This window comes from Theropithecus gelada, chromosome 10, assembly GCF_003255815.1.
Source record: "Theropithecus gelada isolate Dixy chromosome 10, Tgel_1.0, whole genome shotgun sequence".
NCBI lineage: Eukaryota > Metazoa > Chordata > Mammalia > Primates > Cercopithecidae > Theropithecus > Theropithecus gelada.
The window spans coordinates 91,912,129-91,930,514 of NC_037678.1; the positions used below are offsets into that span (position 1 = coordinate 91,912,129).

The 18,386-nt window shown below is 41.2% G+C and overlaps 1 protein-coding gene across 1 annotated transcript in view; it reads right to left on the reverse strand.

Annotated features, from left to right (window-relative positions):
- The window catches only part of RALGAPA2 (Ral GTPase activating protein catalytic alpha subunit 2), a 321,348-nt gene that overhangs the window by 116,140 nt on the left and 186,822 nt on the right, over positions 1 to 18,386 (reverse strand). Inside the window, exons 31-33 of the mRNA XM_025399680.1 lie at positions 14,971 to 15,154; positions 6,515 to 7,286; positions 5,284 to 5,355 (exon numbers count right to left, since the gene is read on the reverse strand). Coding sequence (XP_025255465.1) covers positions 5,284 to 5,355; positions 6,515 to 7,286; positions 14,971 to 15,154 — 1,028 coding nt within the window. The remainder of the gene's footprint in view (positions 1 to 5,283; positions 5,356 to 6,514; positions 7,287 to 14,970; positions 15,155 to 18,386) is intronic.

An 18,386-nucleotide genomic window follows, 5' to 3' on the forward strand; every position in this document is an offset into this window, starting at 1 on the left:
ATTTCAAATAGATATAAATTGTGAATAGATCTATGTGACTGTCCGTATTTAACTCACACTTTAGGCTACTGGGTGGTTCTGTGATTGGAACTATAAAATATGCCACGATTTTATGAGAAAAAGAATACCCTTCCGAGCAGAACGCACTTAGGTATTTTCTTCATGAAGGGGTTTACTAACTCCTGGGCTCTGACTATTCTGAGGGTGCCTGACAAGGTGGACAGCTAGTCAGGGGCACCCCTTTTAGCCAAAACCCTCCATCTGCTTGTTCCAAGATAGATCTGGGATACTCTGGTATTAAATCAAGCAAAAGTGATGTGCACTTTGAAAAAAGAAGCCCTGCCATTTTCTCTTTTGCACATCTAGCATACTGCTTTGTATACAGTAGGTGTTCAGTTAAATCTCTGTTACTGACCAGATATATAGGTGATACATTTGAATGCATTAATAATAAATTTCTACAAATTATACCCTGGAGTAAAGTGACAAAATACCTGGGGCTGTACCAAGCATTTGGTGATAGTTTAGAGATGAAAACATTGTTCTTATTCAAACGGAGTTTTAATTACGAATCATTCATTCCCTAGCCCAATCATCCAAGAGTTTTGGTTTTTTTAAAGTTTCGATGTCCACTTCCAGAGCGGTTCCACCTTTCTCCTTTTTTTATACTACATTCTGATAAATCTCATAGGAATAACTATAAAGTTCTTAAATACAGAAATATTTTTTTCTGTCAAATTGTTTAATATTTCAACATTGTAATTTGATTACATATCATATTGGTGGAACTGAGCTCCATATTTTAACAAATTCTCTAAGATTTCCTTCTGTGTGCATTATTTCTCTACTTAATAATCAGAACTAATTAACTCTCAATTAAAAAGTTACACAAATAACTGGAGGAAGAGAGTTCTCTCCTTTTACTAAGATAGCTTATTCACTTCCCCCATAGGTTATATGTAATAAACATATTTGGAAGAAGAATTAGAAAATACAGAAAGAAAAGAGAAGAATAAAAATCACTAGCAATTTCAACAGATAAGCAAAGAACACAGCCGTTACACCATTTTAGGATACACTTTTGCATGCACATATGAGAAGTTACTACATTCTGCTTTACAACAGATTTTTTCACTTACAATACCTGTGAACACTTTTTTTATTGTGGTAAAATATACATATCATAAAATTCACCATTTCAACCATTTTTTAGTGTGAAGACTTTTATATCATGTGCTTCTACAACAGAGGTTTAATGATTGTAACAACATTCCATTATATTAATATGTCATAGCCCAAATCCTCATTTAGGTTGCTTCTATTTTAAAAGACACTTTCACGTAATCTTTAATACATCTTAAAGATAATCTTTAATGTTTTTAATCTTTTCACAATATCTTTTTTTTTAGACAGTCTCACTTCATCACCTAGGCTGGAGTGCAGTGGCGTGATCTCAGCTCGCTGCAACCTCCGCCTCCTGTGTTCACGTGATTCTTGTGCCTCAGCCGTCCCAGTAGTTGGGACTACAGGTGCGTGCCATCACACAACCACCACACCTGGCTAATTTTTTATTATTATTTTTAGTAGAGACAGGGTTTCACCATGTTGGCCAGGCTGGTCTTGAACTCCTGATCTCAGGTGATCCACCCACCTTGGCCTCCCAAAGTGCTGGCTTTATAGGCTTGAGCAACATGCCCAGCCCCAATATCTTTAATATGTCCTTAAAATAAATTTAGAAAGCTTGTCCTCATGCAGCAGGAACAGGCAGGGGACACCAATGGCGTAGAATCTGACTAGCCTATTCCAAGTGCTATAAAAATTTGGGCACTTGGATAATAACAGAAACCATAACCTAAGACCTAAAAGACTGCCTCTTTCAACAAAGGTGGAGAAGTATAGTTATTCAATTTCTATCTGCAGGTCTCTCTACATATGTAAAAAATCCTCAGCATTTAATTTTTCTTTGTTTTATAGACTTTACATACATAAAAACAACCTCAGGTTTATCTACAATGTTTCAGTTTATTCTCCTTAAAAATCTAAGCTTTTTCCATTGCAGCTGTTCCTAAGTCCTTGAGCCCTCATTAACTCAATGTGGGAGCACAAGAGAGCTAAGCCTGAATGATGGGGCTGACCAATGTGAGTGTGAGGAAAGATGACCTTTAGTTGTAAACATTCATCAAATTTCACGTTCTCCAAAATGTTAGTACACAGAGAGCCTGCTAGGATGAAGAAGCTGTGTCTGGCCTTATTAGAACCATGCTTTTGAAATGGTAATTAGCAACATCAACAGCACTTCACATCCATAAGAAGTACACCAATGTATGAAGGAGCAGGTAATTCAGAAACACACATACATGAAATTAACAATCTCCCCTTCCTCATTAGAATGCACTGTTCTTTCTTATTAGGAATAGACCAGAATAGCTCAGTATCCTTGTGCTGTCACATGAAAAAGCCAAAGGAAAGCATGATTTTAACATCCACCTCCCCATGTAGTGGCAAGAAGGCATTTATATCTAAAAGGGAAGCCCACTGTGATTTGTATGTACATTCATCAGAGCATTGACAATCTAGACCACAGCTGCAAGATAGCCTCAACTTTTCCAAAGAACATGTTAAGAAGGAACTATGCATCAAGAGCAGTGAGATAAATTGATAACAGAATTAAACAGAAATGTTCTAAATGAAAGTTGACAGACAAGGTATTTTCTTACCTGCTACCTGACCAAAATACAGGGCAGTCTAGATTTCTCAAAGCTGAGGAGTACCAGACTTATTTCTAGTTTCTTCAAAAAGAATCTTCAAAACACCCTTCACCTTAAAATGATACCCATTTGATGTCGAAGACACTAAATCCAGGAGTTGGGGTTTTAAGTGAAGGTTGATCAAGGCGCAGGGAGGGGACTGCCACTCAGCTATTCAAAGCCGTATTTCACTGCAACAGTACCCCAGGGAGCTAATTCAATTGTACCTCATGCAACTAAAGTGCATTAACACTCAACAAATTGACCGCAATTACATGAAACCAAGTATTCACTTAATACTAAGAAGCCTGGAATAATTCAGCATATGCTTAAAAAGCTGAGTGTGGAACCCAAATGACTGCTTATTTAATACCGAAGGAAGGAGGGAGAGGATGGTGAATCCCTGAGTTCTTTAGAATAAATCCCTTACAGAATTTCCATAGAAAAGTTGATCTATGTTCCTCTAGGGAAAAGGAATCACAAGAATAATCAGGAAATGGAATACAGTGAAGGGCAAGGTGAGAAATGGCAGCTTCAGGTTTTTCACTTCTAATGACTTTAAAAAATTATTCAAATTCAAATCTTTTACTGTTTCACCTGATAAGTCAGGAAACAAAGACATTTAAAATGGCAATGGTGCTGCAGGCTTCTGGACTGAGAATGGCTCCTTTATCCAGGTAAAATTACAAATGAATATTTTAATTCTGTGTTTTTAAAAAAATGTCTGTATATTTCTTGATACTGAAATATTTATCACTCTCCAGAGAAGAGTAAGGCCACCTAGGAAAAAAGGCCCTCATACCCCCTTCTGCAGAGGGAATCAGGTTTGGAACAGCCATCCTGTCACATTCCCAAGACTTGGAAACATACACGAAACAGTTCATACCTCAACATGTGTGTAAATACGAGATGCAATAAGAGGTCCTGAATGACCTGGGAGACAGGTGGGAAAGTAGAAGGGTGAAGAAGAGAAAAGAAAAAAAGAAAAAAAAAACTTATGCCCTTCTGATTCCCATAAAATGGTCAATACAAACAAATCCATCTTAATACCACATGCTTCTGAAGGATGGAAACAATACACAGCTGTAAGTTTAATATTATTTTATCTACTCAGTCCTTAGTGACATCACCAAAGGACCTCTCTGAAATATAATCTTCCAAGTGTTTAAAAGAAAATTCCAACTGGATTTTGCTAGTTGGGTTTACATCCAATTCAAGAATTCAAAACACCAAAGAAGAAACACAGTTGTCAAGGTGATATGCAAATAATACTGACACGAACCAAGAGTTTGCTTGACAATAAAATTTAAGCATGTGTCACTTTGAGTTTTGATCAAAACTTTAAAATAAACAATAACACCATCACAAAGCCACTGAAACACACACGATGGTGAAAATATTCATTCAGCAGGCTATAACTCATCACTGTAAGTGCAAGCAGGAGAAGCTCACGACTTAGAAGAGAAGCGTGAGAGTGGATGAATGAAGGATTTAATGAATAGAATAAAGAGCTCTAGTAATTTTCTGAAATTCTAGGATATGACTTTGGTCAAGATAAAGCAGGACTCTGTTATTTCCTTTCTTCCTTCTTACTTCTCAGCCAGCAACTGCACCACCCTTTAAAAACATATAGCTCAAAACGGATTTAAAAATTTATGAGTTAACGAGTAGTAAGAAAAATGTAATGAACAAAATATAGTGTGAAGAGCTGAAAAATAAACTTGAGGAAAACAACCTGAATTTTTAATTTGAGAGCTCAGAGAATATCAGAATATTCCTAAGCGGAATAAAAGGGGAATGAAGTTGTTGTTGTTGTTGTTTTTTAAAAGAGGTTTTTTTAAAAACTAAAGATTAAGGAGGCAGCTTATTCTCTTCAAAACTTTGAAACATCTGTTATGTACCAAGTACTATACTTATTCTTGACTTAGATGATTTTGGAAACACACATTCCCCAAATCAAACACTTTTCATGGTTGTGAGCTCATCTATAGAAATGCTTCTGAGATAGTATAGAACAGGGGTGGATCTGAGAGTCTGGCCAGCTTTGGAGAATGAGGCTTATTAACAGAGAGTTATTAATTACAACACACTGCTTTTAACCTTTCCAACACTATGAAGCCACAAGTACAGAATGTTAGCGCCTTGGTACACAGCATGGATTTTGAAGTCAGACTCACTTGGCTTTAGATAATATGGTATGAGCAACCATGGACTGTTTAACCTAGGTAAACTTTTTCTTCATCATAAAGAGGTGGTTGCAGAGATCAAATGAGAATTCTGGCAGCCACAAAGAAAGACAATCAAAAGTACAGATTAGGTGGGAGTGGTGACCTCTTTTCAGTGTACCAAACATGAAAGTTTATTCCTTATAGTAAAAAACAGCAAAGGTATGGCACGTGCAAATGTCACCAGATGCTAGGTTACAGAACTATCCTTGGATGTCTCAGTAAGTGTATTCATTCCTGCAGTTGTATCTGTTATCCAAGAATACCCAGAGACAAACAGGAAAAAAGTGATTTGATATACTTTCACATACCACTGGCGGGAGTCCAAATTTTTTAGCTCTCTCAATAATTTTGAATTTTTCTTCAACAGATGAAAATTCTTCCTATAAAGAAAAAAGGATGGAAGAAAAACCATGTGATTACAGAACCATTTTGCCGCTTTTCAATCAGTAATTTAATAAAAAATACCTATCACCCATCCTCTACCAGCTCACTCACAAAAGATTTGTGATAGAAACCTACAGAATGAACTCCATTCTCCTTAAGACATGCAAAGGTATAAAAATTCCACCGGCATCCCATTACTACCCAGTGACACAGATGGCTCTTTGGTGAGTGTTGTGACTTATATGCATGTGACTGTGTGACTGTGTCTGTTTCCGGTGTCAGCTCTGCTGTGAATCCCTTTTCCCCACCTCTGTTCTTAAAAACTCCACTCCACTATCAGGGTCCAGCTCAAATCCGCCCCTTTCCACAAAGTCTTCTCCATTGCTCTGTACTTCCCATTGGATTTAATCATTACTCATGAACTCCTGGGTCATTCTATTCTTTATCAGAGTTGTATTAGGTCTATCTCCCACATCAGACCTAAGGTTAGACTGTGGCTTATTCACCTTTGTAGTTCATTTGCTTCCTGCATGAAGGCAGAAACAATAATGGACAAAGCAATAAGTAAAACACACACCCTCAGCCAGGTGCAGTGGCTCACAACTATAATCCCAACACTTTGGGAGGCCAAGGCGGGTGACTCATGAGGTCAGGAGTTCGAGACCAGCCTGGCCAACATGGTGAAACTCTGTTTCTACTAAAAATACAAAAAATTAGCCAGGCATGGTGGCAGGCGCCTGTAATCCCAGCTACTCAGGAGGCTGAGGCAGAAGAATTGCTTGAACCTGGGAGGCGGAGGTTGCAGTGAGGCAAGACCACGCCACAGCACTCCAGCCCGGGCAACAGAGCAAGACTCTGTCTCAAAAAACAAAAAACAAACAAACAACAACAACCACCACCGCCCTCACCCCCCACAATGTTTGATATCCTTTAAAATATCCAACATGTTTGGAATTCAGTCTGCACACCAGTACAGCATAATTTCATTTCTAGCTTTAATTTAGTAGCAGAAAATAAGCTGCAAATGTTAAAATAAAGAAAAATCTCCACTCTTCTCTCTTCTCCAATCTTTTCTTCTTCCCCAACCACAAACTGATAAAAAATACAAGTACATGAAAATAATAAAATAACTGGAGGTCTAGCATGGATTGTTACCTTCTGTCCCAAGAATTCATTCCCAAGTCATCAAGCAATAACCTGCAGAAATAAAAGGGTCCTCGGGGCTCCACTGGGGAGGGCTGCCCTTGGCTGGTGACTTTCATTGCAGAATCGAAGTTATGACTCTGGATATACTCATCCTCCTGAGCATTTTGGCGCAAAATGACCTCGATAATTTCCTTCTCTTGGTCATAGTTCATGCCACATGGGGGTAGGGAAGGTTCATTTAGATTTAGCTGTGATGGTAAAAGGCATTCAGGACTTGTATGGCCAATGTTTTCAAGTAATTTGTCAAGAACATCATCCCCCTCCTCAACTTGAGAAGAGTCTTTCTGAGGTCCAAATGTGTCATGATGCCAGCTTGAAACCAGAAATGAAGGATTTCTTCCATTGGGTGCTAAGCAGCCTTCCAAAGGTCCATATAAAACCTTACCATCCCAAGAGTACTTCCCTGAGATATCCCTCACAATTACTCTCACATCAGAGAGACAGCCCACTGGTGATCCTCCTGCCAGTCCTTCTGTGGGTGTCTGAAGGTAGGAGATGAGGGTGCTATCGTTAAATACAAACAGCTGCAGGTTTGGGCTTCTGAACACCTCAGAGGACAGCTCAGAGCCTTCCACATGGGCATTGTCATGGTTCTCACTGACAAGGCTGTGCAGTATGGCAGGGCCCCCACTGAGGGGGTAGTGCCCCAGGTGGTTCACCAGGTGGGCCATCACCATTCGAGCAGTCAAGGGGATCAACTCCAAACTTCTTCTCTTCTTCTCTGTAAACAGCAGTAAAGAAACATAGAGTCAGTGGTGAATGAAGATTAAAACTCAACTCCTTTTTTGGGGAGGGGGGGCGGGGGCAGTTCCAATATGGTATATTACAGGCTTTTAGTGTGCCTCAGCCACTTAGAAATAGCAACATAGTGCAAAAAGATCAACTCTCTGAGCTTTAATTCAAGAAGGAAAATGGGAATTCACTGGAATCATGAAGGATGTTCCAGATCTCAGGGAGGACAATGCAGGCAAACAGCCCCTGTGATGGCATCCAGCTGATGTGAGTGAAGCCCCAGTACCTGAGAAAGAGTCTCCCTCTGTAATTTACCTTTCCACTGGGGAACCAAGCAACCCAGGCCAAGGCAGAGAATGATGTTTCTCCCAAGCCCCAGAGCTATCTTGGGGACAGGCTTGGAGGTGCTGAGAGGAAAAGACACCAGAAAAAGCTGCAGGCATTTCCTAGATCTGGAACTGAGAGATTGGAGCACTTGCTCTGGAGTGGGGTAGGGACTTCCACAGCCAGAACTGAGGAAAGTGCCTCACCAGCAGGCACTGGAATTGTGCTCCTCTCAACTGCAGGCTTGGGGTGGGAGGAGAGAGCTGCTACAGCTGAAGTTTCTCCTGGGCAATGAGACTTGCAGCCAGGGCCAGCTTGGCAACATAGAATCAGTCTGCTTGTGTCATTGCTGAGTGCACCAGACTGCTCCCCTGAGATCATGATGCAGCAGGGCCCTCTCTGTTCCACTCCCAGGTAGGACTCCAGGCAGTAAGGGCAAACGCTTTCCTAGACTGGCGGCCTGAGCTGCCCCAACCTTCCTGTGCACACATCATGGTACAGTACGGCCCTCTCCACTCCGTGCCTAGGCAGATCTCTAGGCATTCAGAGCACCTGCTTGCCTGGACCAGGAGCCTGAGCCATGCTTCCCTTCCTGGACATAGATTGTGGTGCAACAGGGCCCTTTGTGCTTCACACCCAAGCAGATCTCCAGGCATTCAAAGCACCTGCTCACCTGGACTGGTAGTGTGAGCTGCTTCACCCTTTATGTAGAGATCCTGGAGCAGTGGGACCCTCTCTGCTTCATGCTCAGGAAGGTCTCTAGGCACTGAGAGCTCCTGCTTGCCTGGTTCAGCAGCCTGAGTCTCTCCATCCCTCCTCTGCTGAGATCCTGGTGCAGGGGAACTCTCTCCACTCCACACCAAGACAGATCTCCAGGTATTCGGCACATTTCCTTGCCCAGATTGGCGGCCTGAGCTGCCCCACCCTTCCTGTATGGTACAGTGGAGCCCATTCCACTCCATGCCCAGGCAGATCTCCAAGCATTCAGAGCACCCACTCACCTGAATCAGCAGACTGAGCCAGCTTGCCCTTCCTGTGCAGAGACCATGGTGAAGTGGGGTCCTCTCCACCTATGCCCAGGCATATCTCCAGGTAGTTGCAGTGCCTGCTCATCTGGGTTACCAGCCTGAGCCACCCCACCTTTCTTGTGCAGAGATTGCAAGCCCAGGCAGACTTACAGATACCTGGAGCACCCAAACCCACTCTCCTGATCAGGAGTTCAGGTGCCCCTCTGCTTGTGCAGAGAACTGGGAGCCAAGGAGATTTCCCAGCTCCATGCCTAGGCACATCACTGGGCACCTGATGGCCACTCACTGGATTCTCCCTCAGCACTGCTACTTGTGTCCAACACCAGGGGAGCTGTAAATGAGCCTGTCCAGTCTGGCTCAATCCATCTTGCCCCCTGCCCACCCAGAGCTAAGCAGGGAGCTCAGACCACTGTGCACTCCATGGATCACCCCATTGCCTGAGGCAATAGAGAGCTTCTCCTGGTAAACAAGGATCAAGTATATATCTGGCCACATCACCCACAGCCAGCTTTTACCCATAAACACCATCTACTGGCTTATAGGTCAAATTGCACAGCCCAATATAAAACCTGCCGACAGAAGTCCATAGGGCTATAGAAGCAAATCCAGAAGATGGCAGATTGGAGGCAGTGTTAGTGTGCCTCTCCCACTGGGAAGGACAGAATAGTGTGTAGAGATTTGCACTGTGAACTTTTTTCCAAGGAGCAATACAGGAACTCAACAGGAAAACTGCAAGAATCCACAGACCCTTTGAAAGAAGCAGAAGGCTGAAGTCTACTCCAAGAGACAGGTGAAAAACTATAAATCCTCAGAGTGTGAGTGGGAGAGACTACCTTCAGAATACACATCCCCACACAGGAATCTGAAAATCCAGGTCATGGGAGAAGGCCTTAACCCTACCCAGAGCTGGAACTGCTTAAGGGAGTGATGAGAAACATAAAAGTAGAAGTAGCAGCAGCAAATGCCTTGCAGGCATTCCCAGTCTCCAGCATGAACCGAGGGAAGCCACACCTGAATATATCTCACAGGGGACCTTGGGGAAGCCGGTCAACTAGCTCAGAAAGGGGTTACAGGGTGAAAGGTGCTCCTAACTGAATTTCATGATATAATCTCGAGCAGGGATGAACTCCTTTGACCAGAACCGGCAGGGGCGGGGGGTGGGGGGGGACAGGGAAGTGCATTGCAGACACATCTGCATCATGGGCAGATAGGAGGGGCATGGCCAGAAAGCCAGGTGGGAAAGCTTATGGCCTGGGACAGATCTGGGTTCTGTGTGCAGACTGCCTGGATCTAAGCCTGGTGCTGCTAGTAAGAACACTGAGGGAGTAAGATCGGCCTTGCCAACTGCATGGGAGCTGGGCAAGGCTTACTGCTGCCTGCTACACTCCACTCCCATTGTGAACTCTTCTGTGCAGCAGAGGCAGTTATACTACCTCTGGAACATTACCCCACTGCCTGAGTACCACCCCTGACCCTCAAAGGAACCATGGCTGGCCCCACTCAAGGACAGTCAGAGCACAGATCTGCTCAACCCTATCCCCACCTGTTGGTATGTATCCCTGCACCCACCCCGGTAGCTTAGGTAGCTTAACACAAAGGACACAAACTTGTAGGAGCTTTACAGCCCTGCCCATTGCCTCAGAAACCAGATTACTTCCCCTAGGCAATTTAGGGCTAGCTCAAATCCCACAGCTAGTACTGCAGCTGGTGCTCTCTTGCAAGCACCACGTCGTGGCTGGAACTAGCTGATGCAGTCCACTACAGCATCTACAGGTGGAATAACACTGTGCCCAGGAAGGAGAAAATGGCTAAATGACCTTAGCTATCACCAATGCCCATAATACTCTAGCCACCAGAGGTCCTGAGCCTGTCCAGGTGAAAGTTAACCACAATTAAAACCAGCATTCAAGAAAGCCAGCACACTAAGCATATCTATAACAAGGAATCTCACAGAGTCTACGTCACTCCCCTGCCACCTCTATCACAGCTGGAGTACCCACTGCTGGGAGACTTGAAGAAAGGTCACATCACTGGATGATCATTTGCAGACATTTCCCAGCACCAGCCTGGAGAGTGGCAACCCCACTGGGTGGCTAGACCCAGAAGAGCAATAGCAATCACTGTAGTCTGGCTATCAAGACCTCCTATTTCTAGGGGAAGGGGGAGAGCACCACATCAAGGGAACACCCCAAGGGACAAAAGAATTTGGACAGCAGGGCTTGAGTCCCACATCTTTCTGCAGCAGAGACACAACTGCAGTGCTGGGTGCAACAGGGAAAGTCTGAACCTCTACCCCAACAGGAAGGCAGCCTGCATGCTCGTGAAGGCTTGTGGAGAAAGGGTCCTTGTTCTCCACTTTGTCAACCACCATAGACACAACTGGAACTTCTTCCATGGGAACTCAGCATGAATGCACCTATAGATAGCCCTCCTGGAACAATTCATGGTGACTGCATCCTCACAGACGCACTCTCCAAGTTTAGGCTTGCAAAAGAGGCAGAATCATAATTCCTTTCCACATGGAACATCAACATCCCTCATCCCTACAGATGAAAAGAGGTGCCTGTCTGATGTGAACAGCCGAAATATTAGGACAGGAGTGAGGCTGGGAGGTGGGTAACTTTCTCGCCGCTGGCCTGACAGGAGAGCTGAGTTAGTTCCCACTCTTCACCCTGATAAAACTCAGTGCATCTAACTGAGAGATCCCCTAGCCACATTAATCAAGGCTGGGGCCTCAGCCCACCATTGTGTATTGTATCTAACCACCTGCTTTAGCTGCAACTGGTTTCTATCTAGAGATACTTCCCCTACTGGCCTGAAGCCTGGATCATCAAGAGAGTCAATAAAATACTGGGGAAAAATTAAATTAAAAAGTGCATACCATGGGGAAATGATATAAGCTTCAAGAGATCCTTGCCATTCCAATTCCACAGGAGACAATGAAATTGCCCACACCCCGAGTACGTAACTACTACAATCAGCATCTGAGAAACTTAGCATACAAAGACTCCATATAACCAAGAAACTCATATAGAATATTCACCTCTAAAAGCAGCAAAATCAAATTAGGCTATAATAAACTATAAACATTAAAGTCACGTATTTAAGAGGAGGGGAAAAAGAAATTAAAAAATAAATACAGTTAAATCAAGAATAAATTCAAGAACAATTTGAAGAAACAGTCTACACAAATGAGAATGGACCAGAAAATACAGGTAATATGATAAAACAAGGTTCAAAAGATCACACTAGCTTCCCAGCAACGGATCTAAACCAAGATGAAATCTTTGAAATACCAGATAAAGAATTTAGAAGGTTGATTATTAAGCTACTCAACAAGATACCAGAAAAAGGTGAAAAACAACATAAATTTTTTTTTTTTTTTTTCCCCGAGATGGAGTCTTGCTCTGTCGCCAGGCTGGAGTGCAGTGGCACGATCTCGGCTCATTGCAACCTCCGCCTCCCAGGTTCAAGCAATTATCCTGCCTCAGCCTCCCAAGTAGCTGGGACTACAGGTACCTGCCACAACGCCCAGCTAATTTTTTGTATTTTTAGTAGAGATAAGGTTTCACCATGTTAGCCAGGATGGTCTGGATCTCCTGACCTCATGATCCATCTGCCTTGGCCTCCGAAAGTGCTAGGATTACAGACGTAAGCCACCATGCCTGGCCACCTAACCAGAGATAGTTTTGTTATGGATGATGAAGTACGACATTGAGTGAAAAAAAATACCCTCAAATTTGAGCTCTTTCTTGCTTAACCTAAAATACCTACACTATCACCTTCATTTTTCCTTTTCACTTTCTATATGATGTATCCACTTAGCAAGGATGTGCATACCAATATGTTTTTTAAGCATTTTGCCTATTTGCTTAGCTAATATGTCAGTGAATTGTAAAAACTCCTTTGTCAGAGAAGTTTAAGCAATTATTTTTAGTACTTTAGAACTATCTTGGGAATGTTTGCATTAGCTCCTGATGCTTTTTGGAGAACAAATATTCAGGTAAAAGATAATTGTACATTGAAAGAAAAATGGTGCCAGAATTTAAATGTGTATTTTTAGGTTTTTCCTTTTTCAATAACCTATTTATCTTCTGCTATTTTTAAGTGACAACTCATAATAAATGGTGAACCTATTTTAGGGATAGCCATGTTTTAGGAATATATTCATGTGGGATGAGTATAAATTGATGACTTTAGGAAAAAAATTAATTTTATTATAAGACATATGAACTTACAGTAGGGAACAACAAAACAAATAGATTGAGTTGTTTCAATTACTTAATAAAAATAATTTATCATTGTGGGGGGAAAAGTAAAGCAGACATTGCAGTTAACAGACAGTAGAGCTCCAGAAATAAACAATTAAATGATTAAATAAATGGAGAACAAATCAAGAGAACAATGTGAAAATGAACCATGTATCAATCACCTCTAACACAACTCAAAACAAGAGTGTTGAGTCTACTCCACGTCAAAAATCTCAGAGTCAATAATGTATTTTAGGAACTTGGTCATTAAATCTTAGGTTCAAATTCCACCTCCCTTACTTCTGACTTGTACACACCCCTGCGAATATCCCTTAACCTCAGTTTGCTCATCTACAAAATGGAGCTAAAATCAGGACTGCTAGATTTTAAGCCCTTGCTCATGACTGTCACCACCCCCCCTGTCTTTTTCATCCTCATCTCACCTTTCCCTTCCTGTCAGCTTGAACCTTGCTCCAGACTCTGTAGTGCTGCAAGCATACCTCTGGACCTTGGTCCTCCCTCACCTGGCCACTGCCTGCTGTGTCCTTCCTCCTTCCACCAAGGGCCTCACAAAAGGAGTCTGACTCAGGGATGTGATTGTCACTGCACAGGTCACCTGCTCATGTTATGTGGCTTGACCCACCACTCTGGTGAAAGTGCTCTGGCAAAACCTACCACCAAACACCTAGTTGGGAAATAAAACAGCTCCTGTTTCATTCTCACCTTCCCTAAGCTTTCGGAAGCAACTAGCACTACTGACCTTTCTCAACTTCTTACCTGCTTTCTTCCTTGATTTGCTAGAAATGACTCTTTCTTGGTCCTTTTTCTACTTACCTGACTTTGCTTTCCTGCTGACATTCTTCACTCTGCTGTCCTTAAGGATGTTTTTGCCTACATGATTCTACTTTTGGGCCTAGGTTTTTAACTTGTGAAGTCCATAAAATTTTCATGGATGATCTAACACTTCACACCTACATCTCTTTCAATTTTTTTTTTTTTTTTTTTTTTTTAGATAGGGTCTCACTCTGTCGCTCAAGCTAGAGTGCAGTGGCACTGATCACAGCAGCCTTGACCTCACAGATTCAACTGGTCCTGTGCTCAAGTGATCTGCTCTCCTTGGCCTCCCAAAGTGACAGGATTACAGGTGGGAGCCACCAGGCTCAGCCTTCTTCTAATTTTTAGTGTTGAGACACCTGCAGATTCACATGCAGTTGTAAGCAATAATACAGAGAGACCTCAAATACCCTTCATCTCAGAGTAACATCTTGCATATCTATAGGACAACATCACAGTCAGGAAATTGACATTGATAATAATCCATCTATATTATTCAGTGTTCACCAGTTTTACATGCATGCATTTGTGTGTGTGTGTGTGTGTGTGTGTTTGGTTCTATGCAATTTTATCATATGTATAGACAATATACCCACATTCTGACTCCCATTCCAAGGCCCAAAGCTGGGCTCTTATCATTCTGGGGAGAGGGGTGCTTAAGTAAGAAATACAGCAGGCTCTAAGTCCTGACAGTCCCTATATACTCTAAAATGGACTCTCTGCTATGAGCAGAGCAAATCTAAAACTGTAGCAAGTACATTTTCATCTCTTTTTATGATGCTCTTCTAACTTGGAACAATCTACGAGCTCCTTTCAACACCTGTCCACCCTGCTAAGTCTGGCTTAAGTCCTTCTTCATGGAAAGCCCTCATGGTGCTACCAGTCCACAATGAGTCCTTCTGGACTTCACTGTGTGTTTTCCATTAGATGTAAAGCTCCTTGAGGATAGAAAATGAGCCTTTTTTGTGAGTTCCAAGGATCTAAGACATACCTGTCTTGAATAATACAAAAACCATTTGAACTACTAAAATGGGAAAACAGCAGAGAAAAAAAAAATAGAAAAAAAGAAGAAACAAGAAAGGCAGAATTTGCCATCACAGAGGACTCCAGGAACTAGGATTTCAACTTCAACAACTAGTTTAAAAAAAAAAAAAAAAACTACAGCAAGCATGGCAAAAGGCTAAATCCTTCCTTTTCCTTCTCACAAGGTTTCATACTTGAAAGAATACTCACTCACCCTCTTCAACAGTCAGCAGGTTACCCAGTTCCGCTGATGAATGATACTGGACTGGCTCAGAGCTCTTCACATTTGCCAGTGGCAGGAAGGGGTCATAATCCGTGGATGACAAGTCAGCCAGGGTCAGTGTGTAGTGACTCTGTTGGGTGTATGTGCTTGAGCCACACACACAGCAGTGCAGAACCTGTGAAAACAGAGGCCATGTGCACCATGGATGCTACCCACCTCGTGTCCCCTGACAATCTGTCAAACTACTGTTGCACGTGACAGCCAGGACTCCTGCTTGGTCCTAGCTGGAAATGGAATGACCATTCTTAAATACATTCTTACTATTAGCAAATTTATTTTGCTCCTTTCATATCAATGCCAAGAAATATGTTCTCAAGGCAAAAGGAAAGTAAAAGTTAAAAAGTACTTATTCACATTCTGTGTGACTGCACATACCTAAGTCCCCCTCCTGTCCATCAAAGGTGGCACAGGTAGAAGGAACTAATCAGGGCATGAAGGGTAGTGGTGGGACAGGCCAACCATGGTGGAGGGTGGAATGAGCACAACAAGCAGAGACCATTAGTGCACGACATGAGTTTAAATTAGTATAACTCATGACACCATGAATTGTAAGGGCTAACTTAATACAATTTTAAAATTATTCTTATTTGGACAAGATTAGTTTCCTGAAAGTTCACTGGTAGTTTACAAACTGCAGTTGACTGAAGATCTATCTACTTACTCATTTGAGCTTTTGTACACATACAAGTCATGCAAACACAAATCATCTTGAATATGCTAAAATGCATAAATGAGGTAATGATTGTACCAGATTTCCCTTTTTAATCATAACTTCAAGATCATAAACTCCAAACACTGATTTCTATAAGAATCAAGGTAATACTTGAAAAACTAAGAAAACACCATTGGGTTAAATATATTTCTGTAAAGTAAATTCACTTTTAGATGACTAGCTTTGGTTTGCTGACATGGCAAGAGGCCTTGTGGTCAGGTACCCTTTGTAAATGGCTACAAAGTACCAAGAATTACAGTTGTCAGGGCAACCACTTGACTATGTCCTCTTCCTAGCAAAAAATGCAGTATAGGAAAATCCTTACGGCAGCTCTGTTATTCATTTAAAAATTAAGCTGCAATCACTGAGATAATTAATTTCTAGTAGCCAAAATGTAATAAACGTAGGAAGTGTACATTAAAACCACATGCTATGTGTAAACTAGCACAACTACTTTGGAAAATTATTTGGTGTTTACCAATAAGGCAGAATATATGTATTCTAGCAACTTCACTCCTAGGTAGACACCCAACAGAAATGCATACGTGTGTATACAAAAAAAACAAAAAACAAACAAAAAAAACCCCAAAACAACAACCCTAAATATTCACATTTTATGGGTCCAAAACTCTAAACTATCCAAATGTCTATGAACAGTAAAATAGATAAATGTATTGTGGTTTTTTCTGTGTAATACTATCTATTACCAAGAGTGAAAAATCTGCAACTATTCACAACAGTTTGAATAAATCACTAAAAAATAATGTTGAGCAAAAGATGTCAGACAAAAGAAGACATACTGTATGACTCAATTTGTATCAAGTTCAAAACAGGCAAAACTACTCTACTCTGTTACACAGGATAGAGGCTATCCCTGGACGTGTGTATGGGGCCAGTGGCTAGGGGGAGGCACAGAGAAGGCTTCCAGGATGCCAGGAATGTTCTGTTTCCTGATCTGGGCTCTGATTTTACAAGCATGCTCACTTGGTAAAAATTCATCAAGCTTTCACTTACAGACTGGTGCAGTTTTCTGGAAGCATATTATACTTCAATAAAAAGTTTACTCTTAAAATACAAAACAAACAGTTATTTAGTAAATTTATGAATTTTTACTACGAGGTGACTTTTACAGTGATAAAGCAATTTTAAGAGAAATCTTTAAGAAAAGAAAGAACTCAGAAAAGAGATTTACATAAGTGATTGTGGCTAATGCAGTTGGTCCAAACCAAGCTCTGTACAGGTTTATAAGCCACAAAAATAACAGAAGTATCTAATGAATCCTAATACAGTTATTAAAATCTTTAACTACTGAAGAAACCGTTTAAGAATACACAAATACTTTTTAGTAGAATTTCAACCACAATTAGGTATTTTTTTTAAAGTAATACTTTTAAAAATAAGGCAATAAAGTAATCAGTCTGTGACTTGGACTCTTCTTTTATTATTAAAGGTTTCTTAGTAAAAGAGTAAACCACAGACTTTTCCCTCCATAACAGTAATTATTCAGTGGACATGCAAATGCTAAATGAACAGCCAAGGTTTGAGAGAGACTGTTAAGACAAATTACAGAAGGATATTATAAGCAATCCAGAGCAAAGGCCACCCCTAGTCATCAGTGTGTATGTGTGTGGGGGGAAGGGGTGGGGGGTTAACTAAGAATATTTTGAATATTATAAAAATGATGAAGCTAATTACTTTGATGTGACATAATTCCTTAATTTATTTCTTAAGAATTTTTTGAGGCAAAATGATTACTGAGACCATTAAACCTTTTTCTTCCTTTGATAAACAGATATTGTCAAAGTAATGCTGTATACAAACAGTTAGATAAAAGAAATAAGACCTGGTGTTCTATAGATCAGTAGGATGGCTGTAGTTAACATTAATCAATTGTACATTTCAAAATAGCTAGAAGACAATAATTCCAGTGTCCCTAGCATAAAGAAAAGATAAACATTTAAGACAGACATCCCAATTACCCTGATTTGATTACGTGAATGTATCAAATTATCAAATGTACCCTGAAAATATGTACATCTAATATGTGCAACAAAAATAAATTAATTTTTTAAAAAGAAGTTATTTGCCCTAGGGAAAAAATTAATGTAGATATCCCTATAATATGAACAGTTCTTTCTTAAGTAGACATAGAACATGTTCCATGAAAATTGAAGAATTCTGACAAAACTGCAGTTGTTTAAAGAATAAAGATGATACTCATGTAAAATGCATACATCTTTAACTTAGTAACCACTGCTTCTTTATATCTGTTCTGCTTTCAGTCCTTAAGTTATTTACAATTTTTTTTTTTTGAGATGGAGTCTTGCTCTGTTGCCCAGGCTGGAGTGCAGTGGCGAGATCGCCTCTCACTACAAGCTCTGCCTCCCAGGTTCACGCTATTCTCCTGCCTCAGCCTCCGGGGTAGCTGGGACTATAGGCGCCCGCCATCACACCCAGCTAATTTTTTGTACTTTTAGTAGAGACGGGGTTTCACCTTGTTAGCCAGGATGGTCTCAATCTCCTGACCTCATGATCTGCCCACCTCGGCCTCCCAAAGTGCTGGGATTACAGGCGTGAGCCACCGTGCCTGGCCAAGTTATTTACTTTTTAAGAAAAAGTTTAGCCACCATAAATC